The sequence below is a fragment of the Streptopelia decaocto genome, assembly GCF_964273445.1.
Source record: "Streptopelia decaocto genome assembly, chromosome: 15".
NCBI lineage: Eukaryota > Metazoa > Chordata > Aves > Columbiformes > Columbidae > Streptopelia > Streptopelia decaocto.
The window spans coordinates 9,616,144-9,637,317 of record NC_138670.1 but is presented as its reverse complement, the minus strand read 5'-3'; the positions used below and the strand labels follow the sequence as shown (position 1 = coordinate 9,637,317).

The window sequence follows — 21,174 nt, the reverse complement described above, 5'->3', positions numbered from 1 at the left end:
TCCTAGCGCGCAGGCGCAGGCGGCGGCAGCAGCGCGAGGCTCCGAGCCGGGCGGAGAGGCGCGAGCCTGCAGGCGCGGCGCAGGGGACGGAGCGAGCGCGCGGCTTGCCCGCTTTGCCGCCTCTGTGAGCGCGAGGCGCCAACCGTCGCCCGGCACGCGCGGCCGGCGGGTGAGCGGCGGCTGAGGGGAGCCTGAGGGGAGCCCGGCGGGAGCCCGGCGGTCCGGAGAGCCCGAGGCGGCGGTGGCTCCGTTGAGGTTCCCCGCTCGCACCACCCGCGCGTTCCGAGGCGCAGATCCCCGCCCTCCCCACCTTCTCTCTCTCTGAGGGGCGTAGAGTGCCCAGCCCAGCAGCCACCACGGAAGCGGCTATGGGGGACCGAGAGCAGCTGCTGCAGCGAGCCCGCCTGGCCGAGCAGGCGGAGAGATACGACGACATGGCCTCGGCCATGAAGTCGGTGAGTGGGGCTGGTAGCGTGGCGGCGGTGGGTCATACCCGGGGAGGAGTGTGTAGGGTGGGTAGTGGCGGGGGAGGAAGGGGAAGGAAATCCGGGCTGGTCCGAGGCGGAATTGGGTCCCGGGGAGGATGCGAGACGCCAGGTCCCACCCGTGGCGGTGAAGAAAGGAGGGCGGGAGCAAGCGGAGCCCATCCCGCTGGGACACCTCGGTGCCGGTACTACCTGCCTCGAGGAGAGATGAGACAAACAGTAGCCGGTCCAAACTGGACCTGGACCCCCCCTTTTATTTTAAAATGTATGTTCTTCCTCCCTCATTTCCTTCATTCCCTCGTACCGACGCCCTTGCAGCCCGGTCGCTGCCCGGGGGTGTGGCTGTCCCCGTGCCCTCCTCTCGCCTCTCTCCCCCACCCCGCCAATCCGGCGCGCAGCGCAGCGGTTTGAATGCCGCCCGCCTCTCCTCACGGCGGGAGCGCGGGGGATGTTTCTGTGCCCCAGCTCCAGACGGGTCCGTCCCGGCGCGCCGCCCCCGCTGGGGATGGCGGCTCCGACCTTGGGGGGCGTCTCCCCTTCTAGGGGGAGATGGGGGTGCTGGGCGGGGGGTGTCTGGAGAAACCGCGCGGCAGGAGGAGCCCCTTCCTTTTCTAGACGTTTATTTTGCCTCGCGATAAAGGGCACGAATCGAGGCCTCACCCACAAACATCAGCGCTCTGACTCAAACATGGTATAGTCGTTGCATCCGGGTATAAAAGCTCCCCAGTGCACAGAGAGCGTTTCCCAAGCTTTAACGTTGCCTTTTTGCCTCTTCTTTGTAGGGTAACAAATCCTCAGTGCATTCTTTACCCGGTTGAATACTGACATGTGTTTAAACACTAAGTTACAGTTGCAACTCTGCTCCTTTCAGAACCAAGCAATGAAAATTACTTGTACTGACCTGTCTGTACTGATACATAATAAAATTGCAGAATGATCAAACTCACAATGTCTAGTCCCTTTTTTAAAAACAAAGTATTCCTATAATCTGAATTTTAAGGGTGATGTAAATGCTTAGCAGTGTCTTTACTGTGTCTGATTACAACTGGTTTACTCTTGCTGATCTGTCTCCTTTGTGAGCACCAAAAGACCCCAAGAGGAGTCAAGTTTCCCTTGAGAGTGCTGCTGTTTAAAGACACAAGACATTTTTAATTTGAATGAGCAACTTCAAGTGGAGTTAACATTTTTATTGTAAGAATCTATCAATCTAGTGTTGTTCAGGCGCTGTGATGTGTGTCACAGCCCTTAAACGAGGGCAGTAAAAAGACATATTTTGCTGCTCTTGTTCACTTTTGCCATCGTGTCATAATAAATACTATGACCAATCCAGTTCTAAAGCAGCAATACTTCTGAGTATCTCAATATCAGAGGCACTAAACATTTAGCTGTGTTTTAATTGTATCACTAGAATTATTGATACATGTAATGTAGTAGTGACAGCTCTCTTTATCTTTTGAATCTTTCAGTTGCTAATTCTAAAAGATGAAACTGAGAAACTGCTAAAATCTACTGCTGCTCTAGAAGACTGTGTTTCTAGCTGCATATAGTAGATGACTTTTTTAATCTTCCAAAGATCGCTGAACGATAGTGTATGTATGGCTCTCTGAACATATGTGGAACAGAATACAATTGCTATGCTACAGGAAATATGTAAATAAGTACACATAACTAGTGTGTATGTCCAGTTGTCTTTTTTAATTGTCCTAGTTGCTATACAATTTTAATTTGTCTTGAGTCATGGTGTTATCATCTGTAATGCCACTTTTGCTCTCAAATAAATTGTGTAATGATGAACTTCTGTAATTGGGAGCTTGAGAACCCTTTCTAAGTGAGCCAAGTCTTGTCCCTATATAAAATGTTACGTTATAGATACTTTAAAAATACAGAAAGTAAAGCTGAATTTAAAAGGCAACAGCGTCTTTATTTTAAGCTGTCTATATACTGTTGCGTGCCTATAATGTAGCTCCTCTTGGTTGCTTGGCTTTCACAGGTATTCACTCCAACATGGTAATTCCAGTGTTAGTTGATTTTGTAGGTCTGAGCGTAAACTCTTATGAAATGTTATGGGGCTGTCCTCACACAGTTAATATTTCTTTCCATTTCAGTAACTGTAAATAACAGTTTTTTAGAGAACTTTTTATCCCTATAGAATAATATTCAAATAATCTTCTCGCACTCCAGAAACCTTAGACTTACTTCTACAGGAAATCAGTGTTCTAACTCTGATATCTATTCTCAATGCAGGATATCTTGATTTGAAAAAAAAAAATTTTTTTTTTTTTAAATCTCCAAATATAGCATATCTGATGGTTTTTAAAGGCGCTATGTGAAAATAGTATGCTTTCAGTGTAGATAGAAATCTGAATTATGAATTTTTGATCTAGATATCTATCACCATGCTTTTACAATACACAATATGGCAAACAGCTTGATAGTTACTCTAAAACATAAAGTAACAAGAACTATTATAGGGAAAGCATATATGCTTGTTTTTTTTTGAGACTGCCACTGAAGGAATAAAAAAAATATTACAAGACTGCCATTTCAGCTGTCAGGATAAAGCGGGAGGAACACATATTGATCAGTCATATCAGTTCTTTCTTTTAAAGAAAAGCCAGATGAAGTAGCAGTTGCAGCTTAAATAAGGAAACTACTGCTCAACAATGCAATTTTTTTTGCTGTTTTCTCTTGGAAGAATTCTGGTATTTTTCTTTATAATGTGTAGAAAGGAGAAGAAAATGAAACTTTCACTTGGTTTGCTGCTATGAATTAATGAATTCAGTTTACTTTTTTAAAGCTAATACTATTTTAATAGAAAATACAATTGCATGTAAGTGTGCCTCTACTACATGGCATTCTTCCAAGGGGTGTGGCATTCTCATTGCATTAAATGCTACTTCAGGATTCCAACTGTTTGAAATAACCCTCCACGGTAGGTAAAAAAATTACTTCTCAGCACACTGGGAAGAAATTTGCTATTAATGTGTTAAATGTTCTCGCTTGATTTGTATTTAGATCCTTCCAGAAATGGTTAAACATTTTAGCTGTATAAACCCTTAGTATTTCTTATAGTATCAATCTTAATATGTAGTGTTCAGGAGCTCTATTAATTTATGTTTTGTTTTCTGGTATAGCTACAAAGCTGGTAGAGAGTTATTTACACTTTAAAACTCAGATGAATCTGAGTTATGCGAGATGTATAATTTTAAAATTATTTATGTGTGAAATACTACTAAGGGTGAAATAAATTTAAGTCTTCATATGATCTAGAGTTTAAGCAAAATAGCATGAGTTTCTAGTTTTAGGCTTTATAGGCTTTATCTCTTACATAAATGGACTTAAGAGTTTGGGTTGTTCCATATTTTTAGTGTTATATCACTGACTTCTTCACATCAGTGTCTGCTTTTGGGTTAATGCAATATGTATGTGTAGGAGGGGGGAATGAGATGCCTTTATGGTAAACAATATCCTCCCCTGCTGTGTGATGACTTCCTTACTGGGTTTTTATACAGTAAATCTAGCTATAGATTTTTCCAGTGTTAGATATAAAATACTGAAGCCACATGATGCAAGAAACTGATCTGGTTTGAATTCATTGGTCTGGTTTCTGTTTGTTAAAAAATTATGGACTTCATAACTTTGTATCAGGGGAGTTTTAATTATTAAACCTGACTTTACTGGCTCAGGTACAGTTTTTTTTGCAGCAGCTTGATAAGAACTGGCTCTAGTTTTGACTTACATGCTTTGGCTGACAAACCAGAAGTATAATCACATACATTCAATTGACCTGGCTCAAATTCTACTAGGTAATTCGCAGTGCATCGTAGATCTGCTGCTGGTTGTGGAGCCTTCAGCTTGGTGTGGCCAGTGCGGTTTTGTGCACACACAAGTAATTTCTGAGCTGATACAGTACTGCCACACTCGTCAGCATTTATAGTTAGAAATTCCAGGGTTACACTCAGGATTCCTTTCATATACTCCTTTCTCCCTGCCCCAGTAAACTGAAAGAACTTTGTGGGGATAAAGCAGATGAGTTACCTGTAAGTATTATAGAAATAAAATGGTTTAGACTGTGTTCTTGTTACAAAACCCAGACTGTCAGTCATACCCTGGGTGTTCAATTGCATCATCTGGCTCAGGACTGAAAATAGCCCCCAAATTAGGTGTGAGAGAGGTGTGTTTGCACAAGGAAAGTGTAGTGTAACACCTGAGTAAGTAAATACTACTTTAAAGTTATTACAAATGGCTTTTCATCTCTGTTTCTCCTAACGGCCATTACAAGAAAGTATGTTCTTGACAAAGGGATGTGTAGTTGACAAACGTTATTTCTACTCTCCAGAATTTTACGTTTCAGTATTTTTTTAAAAAATTTTTCACTAATTGTTTAGAAAACATTTTTGAAAGTCATAGTTGGCAGAGCAGGTTTTTATTTCTATTTGTATGTAGTCTAAAAAGACTTTATGCATTCCCAAAACTCCCAGTTGTTTTGAGACGGACTTTATACTTGTGACAGATCTAAAAGCATGTCCTAAGCATGTCGAATTAGTTTCCCTGTTAATTTTTCCTTTTACTTTAAGGAATGGTTTCAAGGTGAATTTAAGTCAGTCTTGGGAATTAAATTATACAACAGTCTAGTGATGATCTGGAATAGTCTCTTAATTAAGTCTCTTAATCTTATATTTTAAATACTTTAATGTTTTGATTTAGAAGTTAACGTTCTTTTTCCACATTTGAACAACTGTTCTGCAGTTAGTCCTGACATGGCTCTTTTCCCAGGCTTTTTTTGTTGTGCTTTACATGAATGTATCTGCAGTTGCAATGGCTCCTGTGCAAGTGGGCTTTATACATCAGCTTTTTCAGGGCAGGTGTTGTGATGTGTTTTCTACAATTAAAAATTAATAACACCAGAAGAGAGACAATAAACTAGAAAAAACCCTGGAATACTCTTTCAAGGCTCTGTAAGGTTGTATTTTGTCTCTTGTGGCAAACTGGATGAAATTTGAAAACTGATTAATTTATCTCCCCTTAAGTAAATACACCAGCTATATAGTAAAAAATGAACGTTTAGTGCTGAAAAATTTTTTGGTGGTTCCCAGGACATTTAGGTGTTTTGAATACACATAAGACACTGGTCTCTACAAGATTAAATTAGAAAGTTTAAGAAACCACCTTAAGGAGGTAGATGAAATAATTATAACAAGGTTTAGGATGACTGCATATATCTTTTTTTAGGTTTTATATCCTTAAATACCAGCATTTAGCAGGAAATTTAGTTTGAAGCAGAGAGAAAGGGAGGAACATGAAGGTGGCAGTTTGCTGAGGATAAAGAACAGAGGTGGTAAGTGGAAGATAAGGTGAAAAATGTAGGTGTTGATGTGTGAGGTGAAGGATTAGGAGAGCTGTGGTTGCAGTCTTCTTGTAACTTGAATTTGTTTCGTATGGAGTCTGGACTGCAAAGCCAAGAGGTGGTATTTCTGTTACAATTGTCCTGTCCTACTGAGTCTCATTCTCAGTTATTTTTGTGTCTTGTGTGCTTTTCCATACTATGTTTCTATTTTTGTGGGTAATATTGCTCAGTAGTATTTGAGAACTTTTTTTTGGTGTGTGTGTGTGTTTGTTTTTGGGTTTTTTTTGTTTGTTTTATATATATGCCGTAAAGATAATTAAGACAGGTGGGGGAGGAGGGATTTATTTGTGTGGTTAAATTATGTTTAAGTTTTAGCAAAACATTACTGACTCCTTTAGATCAACCACTGTGTCTGAGAACTTGCAATTGACTTTCAAGCAAAGTCCTCCAGCAGTGCAGGAATGGCCAAGTGATTATAAATCTTTGGTGGGTTTCATTATTTTTGTGAAAGCAAGTGCTGTCCTGTTAGACTGTAGGGTATAAAAAGGTCTTAGCTGAGGCTTTACTTATTGAGGGTGTTAATATCTTTACTAGAGAAGATGATACAGTTGGTTTGTAGTAGAGATTGCTGAGGGAGGGATTGTTGGGAGTTGTAGAGGAAGCTGTGAAGAAGGTTACGAAGATGTCATTAGAGTTGATTCCTGTGCATTTCACCCTCTGTAGATTGTCTGTAACTGTAGTAGGCCAGGCAGAGCAGAGTCTTTTGGGAGTTCAGGTTCCTGAGCTGTGGGGAAAAGGCAATTTGGAGATAAAACTAATTGTCCTAAAATATTCTAAGAATGAAACCTAAACTTGAAAGTAAGCTTTCTCTTACTTTAAGTTATAATTAATATAAATTATTTTTAGACTTGGAAAGATTCACGTTTATTGGGTGGTTCACTGAGTACACCAGCAGTCTGAGAATAGTGTAAATATTTGTCACTTAATTATTTGTAGTGTGTAAGGATTTGGTTGCAAACATTCTGATGCCTATCAAGCAGTGTAAATATACGCAATTTTGAAGAAATAGTTAATGATTTTAGCAGCACCTGAGCAAGGACGAGTTTACTTCTACACCAGGGTACATATCCTTAGAATTTTAGTAACTTATTTTAATGCAGTTAATGTCGTATGCTTAAAGTACTGGAGTTACGTTTTTCATCCTGGGAGTTTAATTTCATGTTTGTAAGTTTGCAAAAGTAAAAAAACTTCAAGTGACTATAAGTCTGATAAGTTTTATTCCCTAAATTAACATAGCAAGTCAAATAGACCTAAATACAGTATTAGAAGTATTTTCCTTCCCATATCTCAGCTTTTTGTAGTAAGAATTTGGAGATGATCATGGCTTTTTTCATTTCCTGTTCTATTTCTATGTACTCTGTCCCATGTCTCTCCTATCCCTGAAATTTGTCGGCAGCCACCAATTAGCAGGAATCTGGGTAACTTTTGTGTTACATTGTATAATTGCTCACTGAGTGTCTGAAAGATACTATGAAACGCTAATTCCATTTGTACTATGCAGCGCTTAATCATAATGACTGCAGCACTTCCATGTCTGCTGTTGAATGAAAGAAAGTGGCAGGGGAAAGAACAAGAACTCCACCAGTTTCCAGTGTCTGTGCTGTGTTCCAGATTCATAAAACCGGTATTTTAGGTACATTTAAATTCATCGCTAAGTGTGTAGTCTGCATAATTATAAAAAAGACTTCCTAAAAAAACTGAGCCTTCCTTCTGTGAATGCTTCTCCATTACACAAGCCTGACTCACTTTTATTCAGTGAATGTGCTTTGCAATGGCTTCTAAATACCAGTTCTATTACAACAGAACTGTGGGGTTTTCATTCTTTTAAGTCTTGACTGAAGAAACAATTTTAAACTTTCAGCGTTCCAAATTGAGTCCTGTCTAGAAGGAATTTTGGGATCTAGAAGGAATTTTTAATCTTGTATTTCTTGATGGAAGTATTGAAGGAAGTTTTCACTCTCTTGTCTAAGACAAACCCTTTAAATTTGATCCTTGTCTGTATTTTTCAGGTAACTGAGCTGAATGAGCCTCTCTCAAATGAGGATAGAAACCTGCTGTCTGTAGCCTACAAGAATGTAGTTGGAGCTAGACGATCTTCCTGGCGCGTCATCAGCAGCATCGAGCAGAAGACTATGGCAGATGGGAATGAGAAGAAGCTGGAGAAGGTGAAAGCCTATAGGGAGAAGATAGAAAAGGAGCTTGAGACAGTCTGCAACGATGTGTTGGCTCTCCTAGATAAATACTTGATCAAGAACTGCAATGACTTCCAATATGAGAGCAAGGTCTTTTATCTGAAAATGAAGGGGGATTACTACCGCTATTTGGCAGAAGTTGCTGCTGGAGAGAAGAAGAACAGTGTTGTGGAAGCCTCAGAAGCTGCCTATAAAGAGGCTTTTGAAATCAGCAAAGAGCACATGCAGCCCACTCACCCCATTAGGCTTGGGCTGGCACTCAATTTCTCAGTGTTCTACTATGAAATCCAGAATGCTCCTGAGCAGGCCTGCCTTTTAGCCAAACAAGCCTTTGATGATGCCATAGCAGAGCTGGACACACTAAATGAGGATTCCTACAAGGACTCCACTCTCATCATGCAGCTACTTCGAGATAACCTCACTCTCTGGACGAGTGATCAGCAAGATGAAGAAGCAGGAGAGGGCAATAATTAAAAAGCTTTCCTCCAATTACTCTTTCATCCACTTCACCATCCCCATCATCACCAATATTTCCTTGCCACCGTCACACTAAATATCTAGTGCTAAGCATATCTGTATTGTACAGCTGTTCAGATCTGCTGTCCACTTTATCAAGAAGCAGTTTCAGATGAGTCTTCATGGGCATTGATGGATTGGTTGGTTTATTGGCCCTATTTATCTTAGTTGCATTTGAGCAATGCAGAAAGATGCATAGTAAATGAGCCATTTTTAGTTTGCCTGTTGATTGGAAAATACAGGAAAGAATGATGGAAAGTGATTGAAGATAATTAGATTCCAGTTATAATTTTTCCATTTGAAATGAGCTGACAGTTCTGTTGAGCAGTACACTTTGTGCATGCGAAGTAAATTAGCCACCCCAAATTTTTTTCAGCCAATGAAAACAGTTAAGCTGATGTGAAATGACAGCCCTGTTCATCAGTTTACAATAAACTGTTTGAAATGTGAGGTTTCAGTAGCAATTTATTTTTTTGCCTCTAACTTATGTGCACAGTTTCTTTTAATGCAGTGCATCTACCTGAGAGTTTTGATACTTGTAGCCTTTCGCAGTTGTTTTGAAGAATCATGAATTTATTTTTTGTAAACTCTTTGGCTGTTTTGTTGTCTGTGTATTCTGACAACACTATGTCAATATTAGCCCATGTTAAGATGGATGACTGAGATGCCAGACTTCTAAATTAAATGTTTTGGAATTAAATGGATAAAATAAAATGCTGCTTCGGGGATGTTATCTCTACGTAAGCTGTCCTGTCTTTTGTTCAGAGTGGAGACTGCGTTACCTAACACATCACTGATGGGTTAAAATTTATTGAATCAAAAGTTTCATGAGAAATTGCCTCACATTCCAAAACAAAAACCACCAGTGTGCTGAAAAGAAGAAAAACAAACAAAAAACCCTCATAAAACACAACCATTTAGAAGGTGACACCACTCACCTTGTTACAGTGGAGTTTCCAAAGGCATATGTAGTTATTTGCTTGGTAGAGCAGGTGCAATGCAAATTCTGCTCAGGAAGTGGAGAACATTACTTGTCATACCAATGTAGAGACTTTTATTTGCTTCTGTCAACTGAACTCCTATTTTTTTTTTCTTTATACTAACCACCCAATCACTTTACACATTAAAATCCCAGTAACTTTAATTTGTATTTACCTGCTTCAAACAGAAGCAGTATTTGTTCTTAAAGAATGCCTTTCTATTTTAGCTAATTTAAGACTAGTCCCCAAGCTTATTTTGTTTTTTTCTTTTTCTCCCAACAGTTAGCATATATGTATATTTATTCTGTACGTACTTCTGTAGTGGCATGTTACAGAAGCAGGAAAAGTTAGCTGTTATGTGTTGCTGTATCCAGACTGCTACTGGCACTCGAGCTAGCTCAAACATAATGTAAGTTCTCATTTATCTAAATCTATTTTTCTTTGATTTGTACAAAAAGTATTACTGGTCTGAATATCCACAGCCACTACTTCTTATACATATTACAAACAATGCACCAGTTATTTTTAAGTATCTGGGAGATTAGAATGTTTAATGGTAGATTTGTGTGTATTTTGTATTCTGTTGTCCTTTAGATAATTCTAGCTTTATTGCATCAGTAAAGTTAGCGACAATTCAAAAACTAATGCAACATCTGAAAAAGATTAAAATACAGATCCTTGATGTTGTACTGTTGTATAATCTTGAGGTGCTTGACCTCCTAAGGTAGTTTGAAGTGTATGCTTACTGTAAATTACTACTGTCTGCTAGGACCTATTCTAGAAGTCACTTTTTCTTCTTTGTTCCTGTTTCATTGAACAGGATACAAGCCCCTGTTTTTCAGTTCCCCTTTTTGCAAGTAAACCTTGCAGGAGTTTTCTGGATCTGTTTTACCTGCCCCTGTGGGGCCAAGGTAAAACTTGGCAATGAGACTGCATTTTTATCTTGAAATGCTCTGGCTGGTTAATAATGAGTATCACTGGCAGTTTCTAGGTTTATCATCTTCCTGTTTATAGAAGTACCACTATCCTTTTGTTAATTCAAAAGCTAAGGAGTCCTTTCTCATTTAGTTACTGTCTTGCGCAGGTCCTTTGTCACCAAGCTGTGAGCATTATGTAGTCTGCTAGTGGCTCAGCAGGTCTCTGACATCTCTGGACTGGGTAGTTGAGATTAGCTACTGACCTAGTGCCTAAGATCCAAAATGGGGACCAAAGGGTGCAGTTCCTGGGTGCTTTAATAATTTCTGGTAGGAAAGTTTCTAAAGTATACCAATCAGGTTGTTGTGATTATCTGTTTTGCCATTAATCTGGGTAAATTCTTGCTGGGTATCATAAAGTATGATGATTTATTTTGAAATAACTTACTGACTTGACTCTGCTGGAAGGGTGGATTCCCTTCTCCACAGCAGTATAAATTTCAGTGAATAAATCTGATGGAGCCGTAAGTTTCAACAGATCAGAAGACGCTTGCTTATTAGGAACCTGGACAGCGTTTCTGTCCTTGCTAGGAGTTCATAAACCAAGTGTTGACAGACAGGGTCACTCTAAGTTGATGACTGCTCGTCTAATGAATCTCAAGAGCTTTCTTTGCATTGCCTTGTTTCAGGCATGATAGGATGCATCCTAATCTTGACATGGTGAGGGCTGCATTGCTCAGCTAAGGGTCCACCTGAGCGTTACTCTCATTCAGAACCAATCTTTAATGTGCCTTTCACAAGCAAACTGTTGAAAGATTAAGTCACTCTGAGGGTGTTGATGTAATATCAGCACGGTATATGGGTATTCTTGCATTTTTAGCAGCCTGACAGCTGCTAACAGTAAAGCAGCATTTTACATGATACTGTATGAGCTTGAAAGCTAAGGGATAGACAGACCTGAAATCAATAGCATGTTCTTTGTAGGGACAGAGATACTTTCAGTCTATATCCTGCTCAAATATGCTCAAATCTGCTCAAATATGTTCAAATTTTATATGAATGATTTCATTCATCTCGTAGAGTACACACGCACACCCTTTTAAGCCCCACACTAGAAATAAACATGCCCATGCTATGGGAAACTAAACTTCTGAAGCTCTATGTAATAGGAGGCTTATTATACAACATAAGCAACAGCACTGAAGAATACTGACATTTTAGGCAAGCAGAAACCTTAAGAAGAGTAATGAGATTGAGATCTCCGGGGATTACACACATCAAAGAACCACAGGTACTCTGGTAAGTAACCATGTTTTTAGTGACTACTTGGTTATAACTATAGTTTTGAAAATAGTTTTTATATGTTGCTTTTCCTTTGTGTATAACTTCTGTTTATCATTTCCCATCCTAAATACTTGCACTTGTGACCTAAATCTGTAAGTTGGGTGAGCTGACTTGTAGAGCTGAATGTATTTCCAAAGGAGCACAAGGGGTACCTCCTGGCCTGATCCTGTGGCTTTTTCAGCAGCTACAGTAGGTCACTATATAGAAATCTAGAAAAAACAGCTATAGTAGTACACTTCTTGTTGAGGGAAATGAAACGACTGGTTGTTTTTTAAGTCAAATGTGAGAATGACTTAATACTTAAAGTCATAAGGGTGAAAAATGAAGTCAGTATACACTATAAAATATTCTCCGTTGGTATGGGACCAACCTGAAAACCTGCAACAAACCAGTTTGACTTTAAGGACAGAAAGAAAACAGGAACAATATTTCAGTGCTCTGGATTCTTGTTTTTTGATTCTATCCACACCATATATTTGAACAAATTTAACATAGCCACTCAAGAAAAATCAACTAAACCCAGTGCAACAACATGAAAAAACTTGTTGGATATGTTCTAGGCTAATTGAAGAAGCTCATTGAAATCAGTGGCACTTTCTGAAGAGTGTGAAGTTAATTATCCATTTAATTGATAGAGGATGTTTAGATCTTGTTCTGAACAAACCCAGATCACTTAGATCTATTTGTTTTTCCATTCTAGCATAATAAAGGCCATGAAGAAGACAATGTATTAAATATATCCCCTCTGTGGCTGTTGAGGGGGAGTGCCGATCATTAGTGTCACCCAATTGCTGCAGTAGGTCACTGTATGCTTGGGCAGAGGACAGCATAATTTTACTTTTCTGATATTTTGAAATAAAGTTCTGCGTATGTTTTTTCATTGTGGGGGTTGAATTTTTTGAAAGAAGCTGTCCTATGAGATTCCACATCTCAGTACATAGGAACGTGTTTTCTGTTGCTTGTTGATACTTTAAAAACATCAAATAGAGACTACTGAGCCTCTAAAAAGCCAAAGCTTATGCAATGCAAAAAATAGTGATGGTTTAGGTAGAAGTACCATCTAGTCATAAATATACTCAAAAAATGTTGTATATAAACTCAGTGTGTCTCCTCTTCATTACACACCGCCCTTATTGGTTGTTTTTCTTGCACTTCCTTCTGCTGTTATATTAACTAAAGCTAAGCTCATACATTCCTAATACAGAAAAATAGAATGTGACTCTTTAGTTACACATGTGAACAAGGATTAAAAATCACAATAGAAATCTGTACTTGCTATGTGTTCTGAGCTGTCACTAAACAGCTCTGAATTTTTTTAATTGATTCAGTGAATCAGATGTAATGAGTTGCTTTGTCTTTGAAACTGGCAATAGGTGGTTCTTCTGCCATACGGCTTGTGTGAAATATCTGCAAGTTTTAAGCCCTATGCATAGGGCCTGATACACAAGCTAACAGTGAAGGCTGATCAGCTAATTGTACTCTCTGCATACCTACAAAATTAAAATAATATACTGTTTAGCTGCTATGAAAAACTATGAAGAAAATTTTGTATGCAGGGGTATGTATTGACTTTTTTGTACAGATAGATTTTGTACAAATTTATTTCAAGGTAGCATAGTATAAATTAATTCCGTCAGGCAATTATGCAGAATAATAAACAGTCAGTTTTAAATTTTTGTGAATATTTAAGATTTATTTTTAGAGTAGCTTAATTAAATGCTTAAATATTTCTAGAAATATGAAAGCTGCATTCTGAAAGCGATACAATGAACATGCAACACAGTTATGATAACACGTTTTTCAGGTTGGAGGAAACAGTCTAGTACAGTATGTCTCTGCCATGAGAAGTGCAATCAAGTGAGAAAACATTTAATATCAGTGCTTTACTGGGATTAAGGTACAGTTAGGGTGGGCACATTTTAAAACTATATACTGTAAAGCACTCTGCCCCAAAGAGTTTGTAGCCTGGAGAAATGGAGATGGACTGTTTATCTCTAAATATTAAAAAATAAATGGTGTATATGTGTTTTTTAATGTGTTCTGGTTCTTCTCCCCAGTTTCTCCCCACTGGAGTTATATGCTATCAGATTTTTTTGTTACATCACAGCTAACTTGGAGCACTGAGAAGAATTTATGGGACAGTAGCTCTATGGATCAGTTGAGAAAAAGAGAGATGTGGAAGGAAAGGAAGACTGAGAGAAACAGGTAGAATTTTTAGGAACAAAATCGTAGGAAAAAGATACTGATTGTTTACTGTTCTTGTAGGGCAAAGACACTTGGGAATGGAGAATATGTGAATGAGGAAGCAATCCCTTCCTCTAAAAATGTAGAATAAGTGTGGATTCCTACCTCTTTTAAAATGTAGAATAAGTGTGGATATCAGTGCTTTTTGGCTATTGTCAGAATGATGCTTTTTGATCACTAGAATTTGGTTTCCTGCCATTGGAAACTGCAGGCAGTGAGGAGTATATGTAGCTTTGAGAGTGACTGTGTAATTTCCCATGAATTGCAGTTACAAGTGCTTTTTCCATTTGATTGTTAATTGAAAGGTTACATATGTTTATTATAACTCCTATATGCCAATTGTGATCTAATCTTACTTAATTACAAATATAGTTATATATTTATTCTATATATTCTGCATATTATATCTATTATATATATAATTCAAGTAATCATATTTATTTTTTCTGAATCTCCAGTGTTATGTGCTGTCTTATATTTTAGTCTAAATTATTTTAGCTAATGATTACAAATCAGTTTGGTCTGTCCTAACTCAAGCATTATAGCCAGAAGAATTATTTTCATTTGGTTACATATTTGTCTAGAGTGCATTATGACAAAGCACTGTATTCCAGCAGTGAATACATTTTTATGGAGGTAATCATTAAGGAATCACTTATGTGCAATTACGTACTTAAACCAGTATGAGCTATTTTCACATAATTTGATAATGTGATCGATTCCACTTTAGGATTTAATCATTAGTAGTTGAACTCTTACATCTCTGAAGAATTATCTGGTTTAACAATGTGTCTAAGGGAAGAAACAGATCAAAACACACTGGCCACATGACTTCCAGTGACCCTGTGCTGGAAACTCCATTATATTTGCAGTAATTGTATATAAAATCTATGGCATTTGGAGAGCAGCATCCTTGTTGAAAATCTGAGGAATGGCCTTTATTCAGAATCTTCTCAAGCAGAGGCTACTGAAAGAGGAGAGATCACAGTAAAGTGTTGATTTCTTTCCCAAGCATGTAAGGCACACATTGGAAGGAAGCAGGAATTGTAGGCGGTTGGCAAGAAAAGCATTTTGTTAACAGACTTTCTCACTGTTGCTATGTCCTCGGCATCACAAAAGAACATCTGACTCCTGCAGAGGGCAGAGACTAGGACATGTGTGTAGTAACACAGCAATGGAGTAACTGGTTTCCCTGCTGAGTAAAATGGAGAATGTTCTCTCTCTGCAATGAGAAACTTGTGTTTGTCCCATGTTTACTTTGTTTTAAATCACAGAAAAAAAACTACAACCAAATCCAAGGTGGTTATTTTTTTATTGAAGTACAATCCTCATACCTTCAGTGCGCTGCCTGCCCAGGGGAGTCTGAGATTTAGGGGCGTTAGGACTTTAAAGCATCCTCCGGAATAGCTGAATTTTTGGTGCATGTTGCGGAGGTGTGTTCACCATGCAGGGATGATCCAGTGTGGCTGGGGACCATCTGTAGTGGCTTCCTGTCTCCATGGCAGCCAGAGCCGCACTGGAGCAATCATCTCCGTTCCCGTCTCTGCATCCCAGCCCCGGAGAAGGGAGCAGAAGGCCTGAGTCTGCCATTGGCAGGAAAAGGCACTGCTCTCTCCAAGGGTTTGCTGCCTGGCCACCACCTTGGGTCTGTGCCTGCCTGGTGAGATTCCAGCAAGCCCTTAAAGGGCAGGAACAGCTCTTCTTCTTCACTTGTGCCCACTCAGGCTTTTTAAGGACTGCTATTTGCCCCAGCATTTCATCTTGTTTGACTTAGTGTTGGCATGTATCATTGCTCATTAAAACGATTTATCAGAAGTCAAACTGAAGAGCATTATTGATTAATCTTGTATTTTGCCACTGTCTCTTAAAAATTCCTACTTTTTTTGAAGTAATACTGCAGCCTGAAACACAGCTTCATCAATGCAGATGTTTCAGTCTCACAGCTCAGCCTGAAAAACAAACCAAACCAAACCACCAAAACCCAGAAACCAGACCAATCCTCCCCACCGCCTATTTCCCACTTGTTTCCTTCTCTAGCAGTCTTTTTCCTTCATTTTGTGCTGACCCTGGCAAGATTTCCTTCCTCCTCCACTCTCCCTGCAGAAATACACTTTGGTAACTACGCGAGGATGTAACTGGTGGGTAGGAGCTCTTGATTGTATGAGAACGCCCAGCTTAGCCTGATTTCTGTGTGAGATGTTCACAGTTCTCTGAATGTCTTTTGGATTAGGGAGGAAGAGGCTTATTATACAACAGGCCTTCAGGAAGGCCTGAAGAATGATTTTGAGGAACTGATGCTGGCCTGGCTTTCTGTCTCTCTCTCTGGTGTTTGTGTCTCTGCTCATCAACAGCGTGAGGTATTTTTTCTGCCTTTCCTCTCCTCCTCCCCTTTTCCTGTTTCTCTCCCTCAGCCACCACATCCTTCCTAGTGCTGCTTATCGCGGAGATTTTTCTTCTCTCTCAGTTCTCACTCTGCTGTGTATGATTAAGCACCTGGAACATTTCCAGCCTGATGACTGCAGAGTTTTGCAATGAAACTCCTGTGAGATTTGGTGCAGTAACGTTGCCTCTTGAAATGCACTGTTCTGGAGTCAGACTTCATGTACCCTAATGCCTGTCTGTATAGATTTTGAAAGTACTTGGCATATTAAATGCATTGTTGCTCTCAGAATAACAGCAACAATCTGCATGAAGTCTGATAGTAGATAAAGTATTTCATTATTATGAACTGTATGAAATCCTCTATCTAGAAAACCATTATATTGCTTTCTGCTGCTGATGGACACTCTGCTCCCATTGACTTTTGACATTCTGGTTTTTGTGCGTCAGCCTGAAACAAAAGTTCCATCTACTGCTCTGCTCAAATTAGGCAGGTTTCTAAACTTCATAGTATTTGAAATCTAGGTCTGAATAGACTAAGTGAGGTTCATCTTAGCTCCAACTGTAAAAAGTGAGTCACTTGGTAGAAGATGTCACAGCTACAACATTACATTGCTTAATTGCCATGTTACAATCACAATTGCTACATCTGATTCTACATTAACTCCTTTTGAAATGAATAGCAGGGTGGCGATTATTGTGCTAATTAAGCTGAATTAAGGTTTTGCTTAAGAGAGAAAATGTGGAGATGCCTTGGTGGATAGAAAAATACTGTGTGATAGATAGGCTTGGAGGCTTCCCCAAGAACAGTGTCCTAAGCTCTTACTCTGCAAGCTGCCCTCAGAAGGCACTGCTTTCTGTTACTTCATCTTTCACACAAGGCTGTGTATGCTGATGAAACACTTTGTATCAATAATGCCAGAGTTCCATTGCCAAAAAGCTTTTTTCCCTGGGGTTTTAATAGCCATTTACCATAAAGCTGGCAGTGACATTGTCCACTGGCTGAGACTATCTGGAATTAAAAGACAATTGAATTCAGAAAGGATATTTATCTTCAGCAAATTCAGACCTTTGAAGGTCTAATAGAATTGGAAGATCTAGAAAACCAGAAGGAAGAGACACTCTTTACTCTTGGAGAGTGTTTGAAGGAACTTTCAATCAATGGAAAACACATTTTCATTTATCAGTTGGACAGATTCTCGTTGTCTTATCTTCAAGAACCAAGGACAGAAAGAAGAGGTAAAGGAATCTTCTTCCCAAGCCCTGTACAGGCAAGCCAGTAACATCCTGGTTTTGGCATTGCTGTGACAGAGCCCCTGAGTAATTGGTCAGTCATAGAATGGAAATACACGCAAAAATGTAACTCGTAGTAGAAAGAGTACCTAGTATATTCTGTTTAGTGTGGTTTCACTTGGTGTCTCTATGGAGATTTCTGACACTTTCTTACGAATTGTCAAAAGTCTTTCCCCTAAATCAGCACTTAAGCCATGCCTAAGCTTCATGTGGCCATTCATGCTGTGGTTCAGCAATTCTGACCTAAATAATGTATCATTAAAGTAGATAATGGAATTAAGTTTTGTGTTTGTTTTTTGTTTGTTTGTTTGTTTTTAAACAAATAGTAGTTTAAATTTCAAAAAAAAATCCCTTTATTTCAGTCTCCTACCTGTCCTTATACTCTGTCCATCTGTTCCTTTCCCTCCCATCTATCCTCACAAGACTCATCTCTTTACCTCCATTATCTTTTATCATGCTCTTCCCTGAGTTCTCTTTTGTCCCCTCTGACCTATCTTCCCACTTAAAATACTCTCTTCCTGGCCTCATGGAGCGTCACCATGGTGACCACATGATGTCATTGCACTGGGAACAGTTGCCTAGGAAACCATATGATGTCATTGCACTGGAGACAGTTGCTGTGGTTACTGAATTGGCTGAAGGAACTGGGAAAAAAGGGTTTGTCATCTGACAAGTGCCAGGAAATGTTCCTATTGATGAGAATAAAGAAGATACTTTTATTTATATTTTTATGTTCCAGGGAGGGCTGCCTGTGGTCCCAAGAGCCCATTTCTTTTTCTGATATAATGAGCTCCATTTGGGCTACTTTCTGTTGGTCTGTGTGATCTTGCTCATGTGTTTCTACTGTTGAATGTTATCATGAACATCAAGCCACAATAAAATGGGGAAAAGCTACATTGTCCTGTGCTTCTGTGTAAGATGGGTTCCCACCTCCTATTGCTGTTTGATTTTTCCTGTTTGGTTCCTTTTGTTTCTGTGAAGAATAATGCAGTGCAGTTATTATCCCGGCAGATGTCAGAGTAACTGCGAATGTCACACACCTCAGCTTGCTTCATCTGCACCAGGCTCTGGGTCTGTCTGTAATTTGTTTTCCACTTCTTTCCTGACTTTCCCAATTTCTATTTAATCCTTGTTGAAATGTACCTGTCTTGTTTTAATAATTCTAGGAATTCCAAGCCATGTCCAATATGAAAGGTGAAGCAGAGGCTAAATAAAAAGTAGGAAGCAACTATTAAAGACCAAGAAAGGTACGCAAGAACAAGTTTGCACAGAGTGCACTGAACAAGGTGTAAGCATGTGTGTGAGGTTAATCATGATTTGGGTAAAGATGTGGGAAACGCAAATAGTGGTTAGAACTGTGTGTCTAATAAGTCTGTCTGCGATGCGCAGTTCAGTAGCTCTGGCAGTGTTGTGTATTTATATAAGCATACATGTAATTACCATATGGATAAATAAGCTTTTATGGAAATGGTTTTTCTCAACTTTCTGCAATTTGAGTGAATTATATGTCTAAGGTATATTAGACAAATTATGTATGTGTGAGAGTGGCTATTGCCGCATATCAAATAAAGGGTCTTTACTCTCATTCACCATGCAGATGATCTAGCATTCACTGGAAGCTGTAGTTACAAACTTGTCCTTAGTTAAAAATGACCCTCTGACCCTCTGTGGGGGATCATCCTCCCTCTAGCAGAAAATAATAATTTGGGTTAAAAATCTTACTATTACTGTGGAGCTGAAAACAAGAACGCTATCGCAGGAGCGATGGAGGGTGCTGGTGGCCGGCCAGATATCTGAGGACTCAGGAGTTTTGCAGTTCCTGAAATACTGATTGAAATCTGGGGCTTCCTGAGATGTTGGGAGGAGGCTGGAATGGGGCTAACATCTCTGTTTTGGCAGAAATGGGTGTGCAGAGTTGGGAAGAGAGAATGTAACTTCATCGGGTAGGGAGCCAAATTTGGAAACATAGTTATGAAGGGAAACAAGGGGATGGGGGTTGGGTTTTTTGTTCTTGGGGGTGCAGTAGTAAAAAACTTTTATGAGAGTTGAATTTTGGATTCCCTTCCTCGTACTTTAAAAATCCTATTTGTATAACTGTTTGTTTGTTCAGGGTACTGCACAAAGTAATCTCAGCCTCTGTGCGAAAGGAACTGTAATAGAAAATTGTGTTTCACATCTGTAACTAGGTAAGGCTGCAGGAAACAACAGTTGTAAAAGATCAGATGGCAACGAGACAGAACAGCTGATGGAGGTGGAAAGCGGCAGCCAGTCAGTGTTGAGGGGTTCCTAACAGTCAGGTGAGAGACGTGAGTGATCACTGCCCTGTGTGCAAACTCTTCGATTCTAACTTGCTAACACTGTTTAGTTGGTCAACATGCAATGGTGGTGTTTGCAAATCAGGCTGCTTTGTGCAATCCGAGCTAAGGGACTTGCAGTGCTGTGAAATATGGGTCAGGAATCTTGCAGCTTTCCTGGGCTCTAAAGGGCTGGAGCAATCTTACAGTTACTCATATAGGTTAATGACCACTTGTGTTACTTTTCCTGTTAACTGAGCTTCAGAATGACCCCTGAACTTGGGTTTGTTTTGTTTCAGCGCTATGCCTGGCAACTTGAGTTTATTGTATTTAAGTACATTTTAAATGTTTACATTTGCATCACATTTATTGGTAAAATATGAGAAAGGAAGCAAGAAGCTGGACTGTGTTTGTTTAACTGTCAGCGAGGTATGGGAAAAGGATGGTAGAGCTTATGTTTTTTTCTGGAATCCGCAGTCAGGTGCACAATGAATGTTCCAGCTACCTGCCTCTGATCTTTGGCCAACACCAGGTTTTTGTAAATACTTAAATAATAATTGTATGCTGTGTTATAGCAGCACTGGAGATCTCATACTGCTAAAGAGTTATAGGTTTGTTTTCCACCGTTGTCAGCCACTTGGGGTATCTACACGGTAAAATTCTGTGTGTGGCAGGGGAGGCAGCGTGCAGTGCTGCAGGACAGACAATCCTATGAGCCATGTGAGCTCAGCTTTCCCTGACTAATGCTTCCATCTGCTGGAGAACTTGGTTCTCACAGTACTCTCTCTGTACTGTACTCTGAATCCAATTAAAACCTCAATAATTTATTAATTATAAATAATTATAATAAAAATAATTCCTCTGTAATATTAAGCAGCTAACACAATGCTTTTACATGATCTATGTATTTACGTTTGAAAGACATGTAATTTTCTGCCTATCTTGAATCAGTACTCTATGTTTTATTGTGAAATGCAGCATCTAAGACAGTAATAGTATCAAGTACAGAACTTACAGACATCTTGCTAGTGGGAAATTTTGTGACTTGTGACACAAAGTAGTGTTCACAGTAAGAGACTTCAGAGTGGCTCTGACACTTTATGACCAAACAGGATGGGGACAGATA

General features: G+C 39.4%; 2 protein-coding genes across 4 annotated transcripts in view; both read left to right on the top strand.

The window, feature by feature from the left end:
• YWHAH (tyrosine 3-monooxygenase/tryptophan 5-monooxygenase activation protein eta) lies at positions 1 to 9,339 on the top strand. Its single transcript, XM_082065932.1, has 2 exons — positions 1 to 455; positions 7,902 to 9,339. The coding sequence occupies exons 1-2, from the start codon at positions 369 to 371 to the stop codon at positions 8,556 to 8,558; spliced, it is 744 nt and encodes a 247-aa protein (XP_081922058.1). The 5' UTR covers positions 1 to 368; the 3' UTR covers positions 8,559 to 9,339.
• Positions 9,340 to 11,014: 1,675 nt separating this feature from the next.
• SLC5A1 (solute carrier family 5 member 1) overlaps positions 11,015 to 21,174 on the top strand; it is a 54,276-nt gene continuing 44,116 nt past the window's right edge. For 2 of the 3 annotated variants that reach the window (XM_082065929.1, XM_082065926.1), the window contains exons 1-3: positions 16,428 to 16,439; positions 18,921 to 19,001; positions 19,941 to 20,051. The gene's annotated coding sequence lies outside the window, so the exon portion shown is untranslated. Of the gene's footprint in view, positions 11,794 to 16,427; positions 16,440 to 18,920; positions 19,002 to 19,940; positions 20,052 to 21,174 lie in introns of those variants that run through there. The other variant, XM_082065927.1, reaches the window with a different exon arrangement.

What these genes read in the sequence shown, in the direction of transcription:
- YWHAH (XM_082065932.1), top strand. Translation starts at nt 369, where the DNA reads ATGGGGGACCGAGAGCAGCTGCTGCAGCGAGCCCGCCTGGCCGAGCAG. An exon ending in TGGCCTCGGCCATGAAGTCG is followed by an intron (nt 456 to 7,901) that starts GTGAGTGGGGCT and finishes TGTATTTTTCAG; the next exon opens with GTAACTGAGCTGAATGAGCC.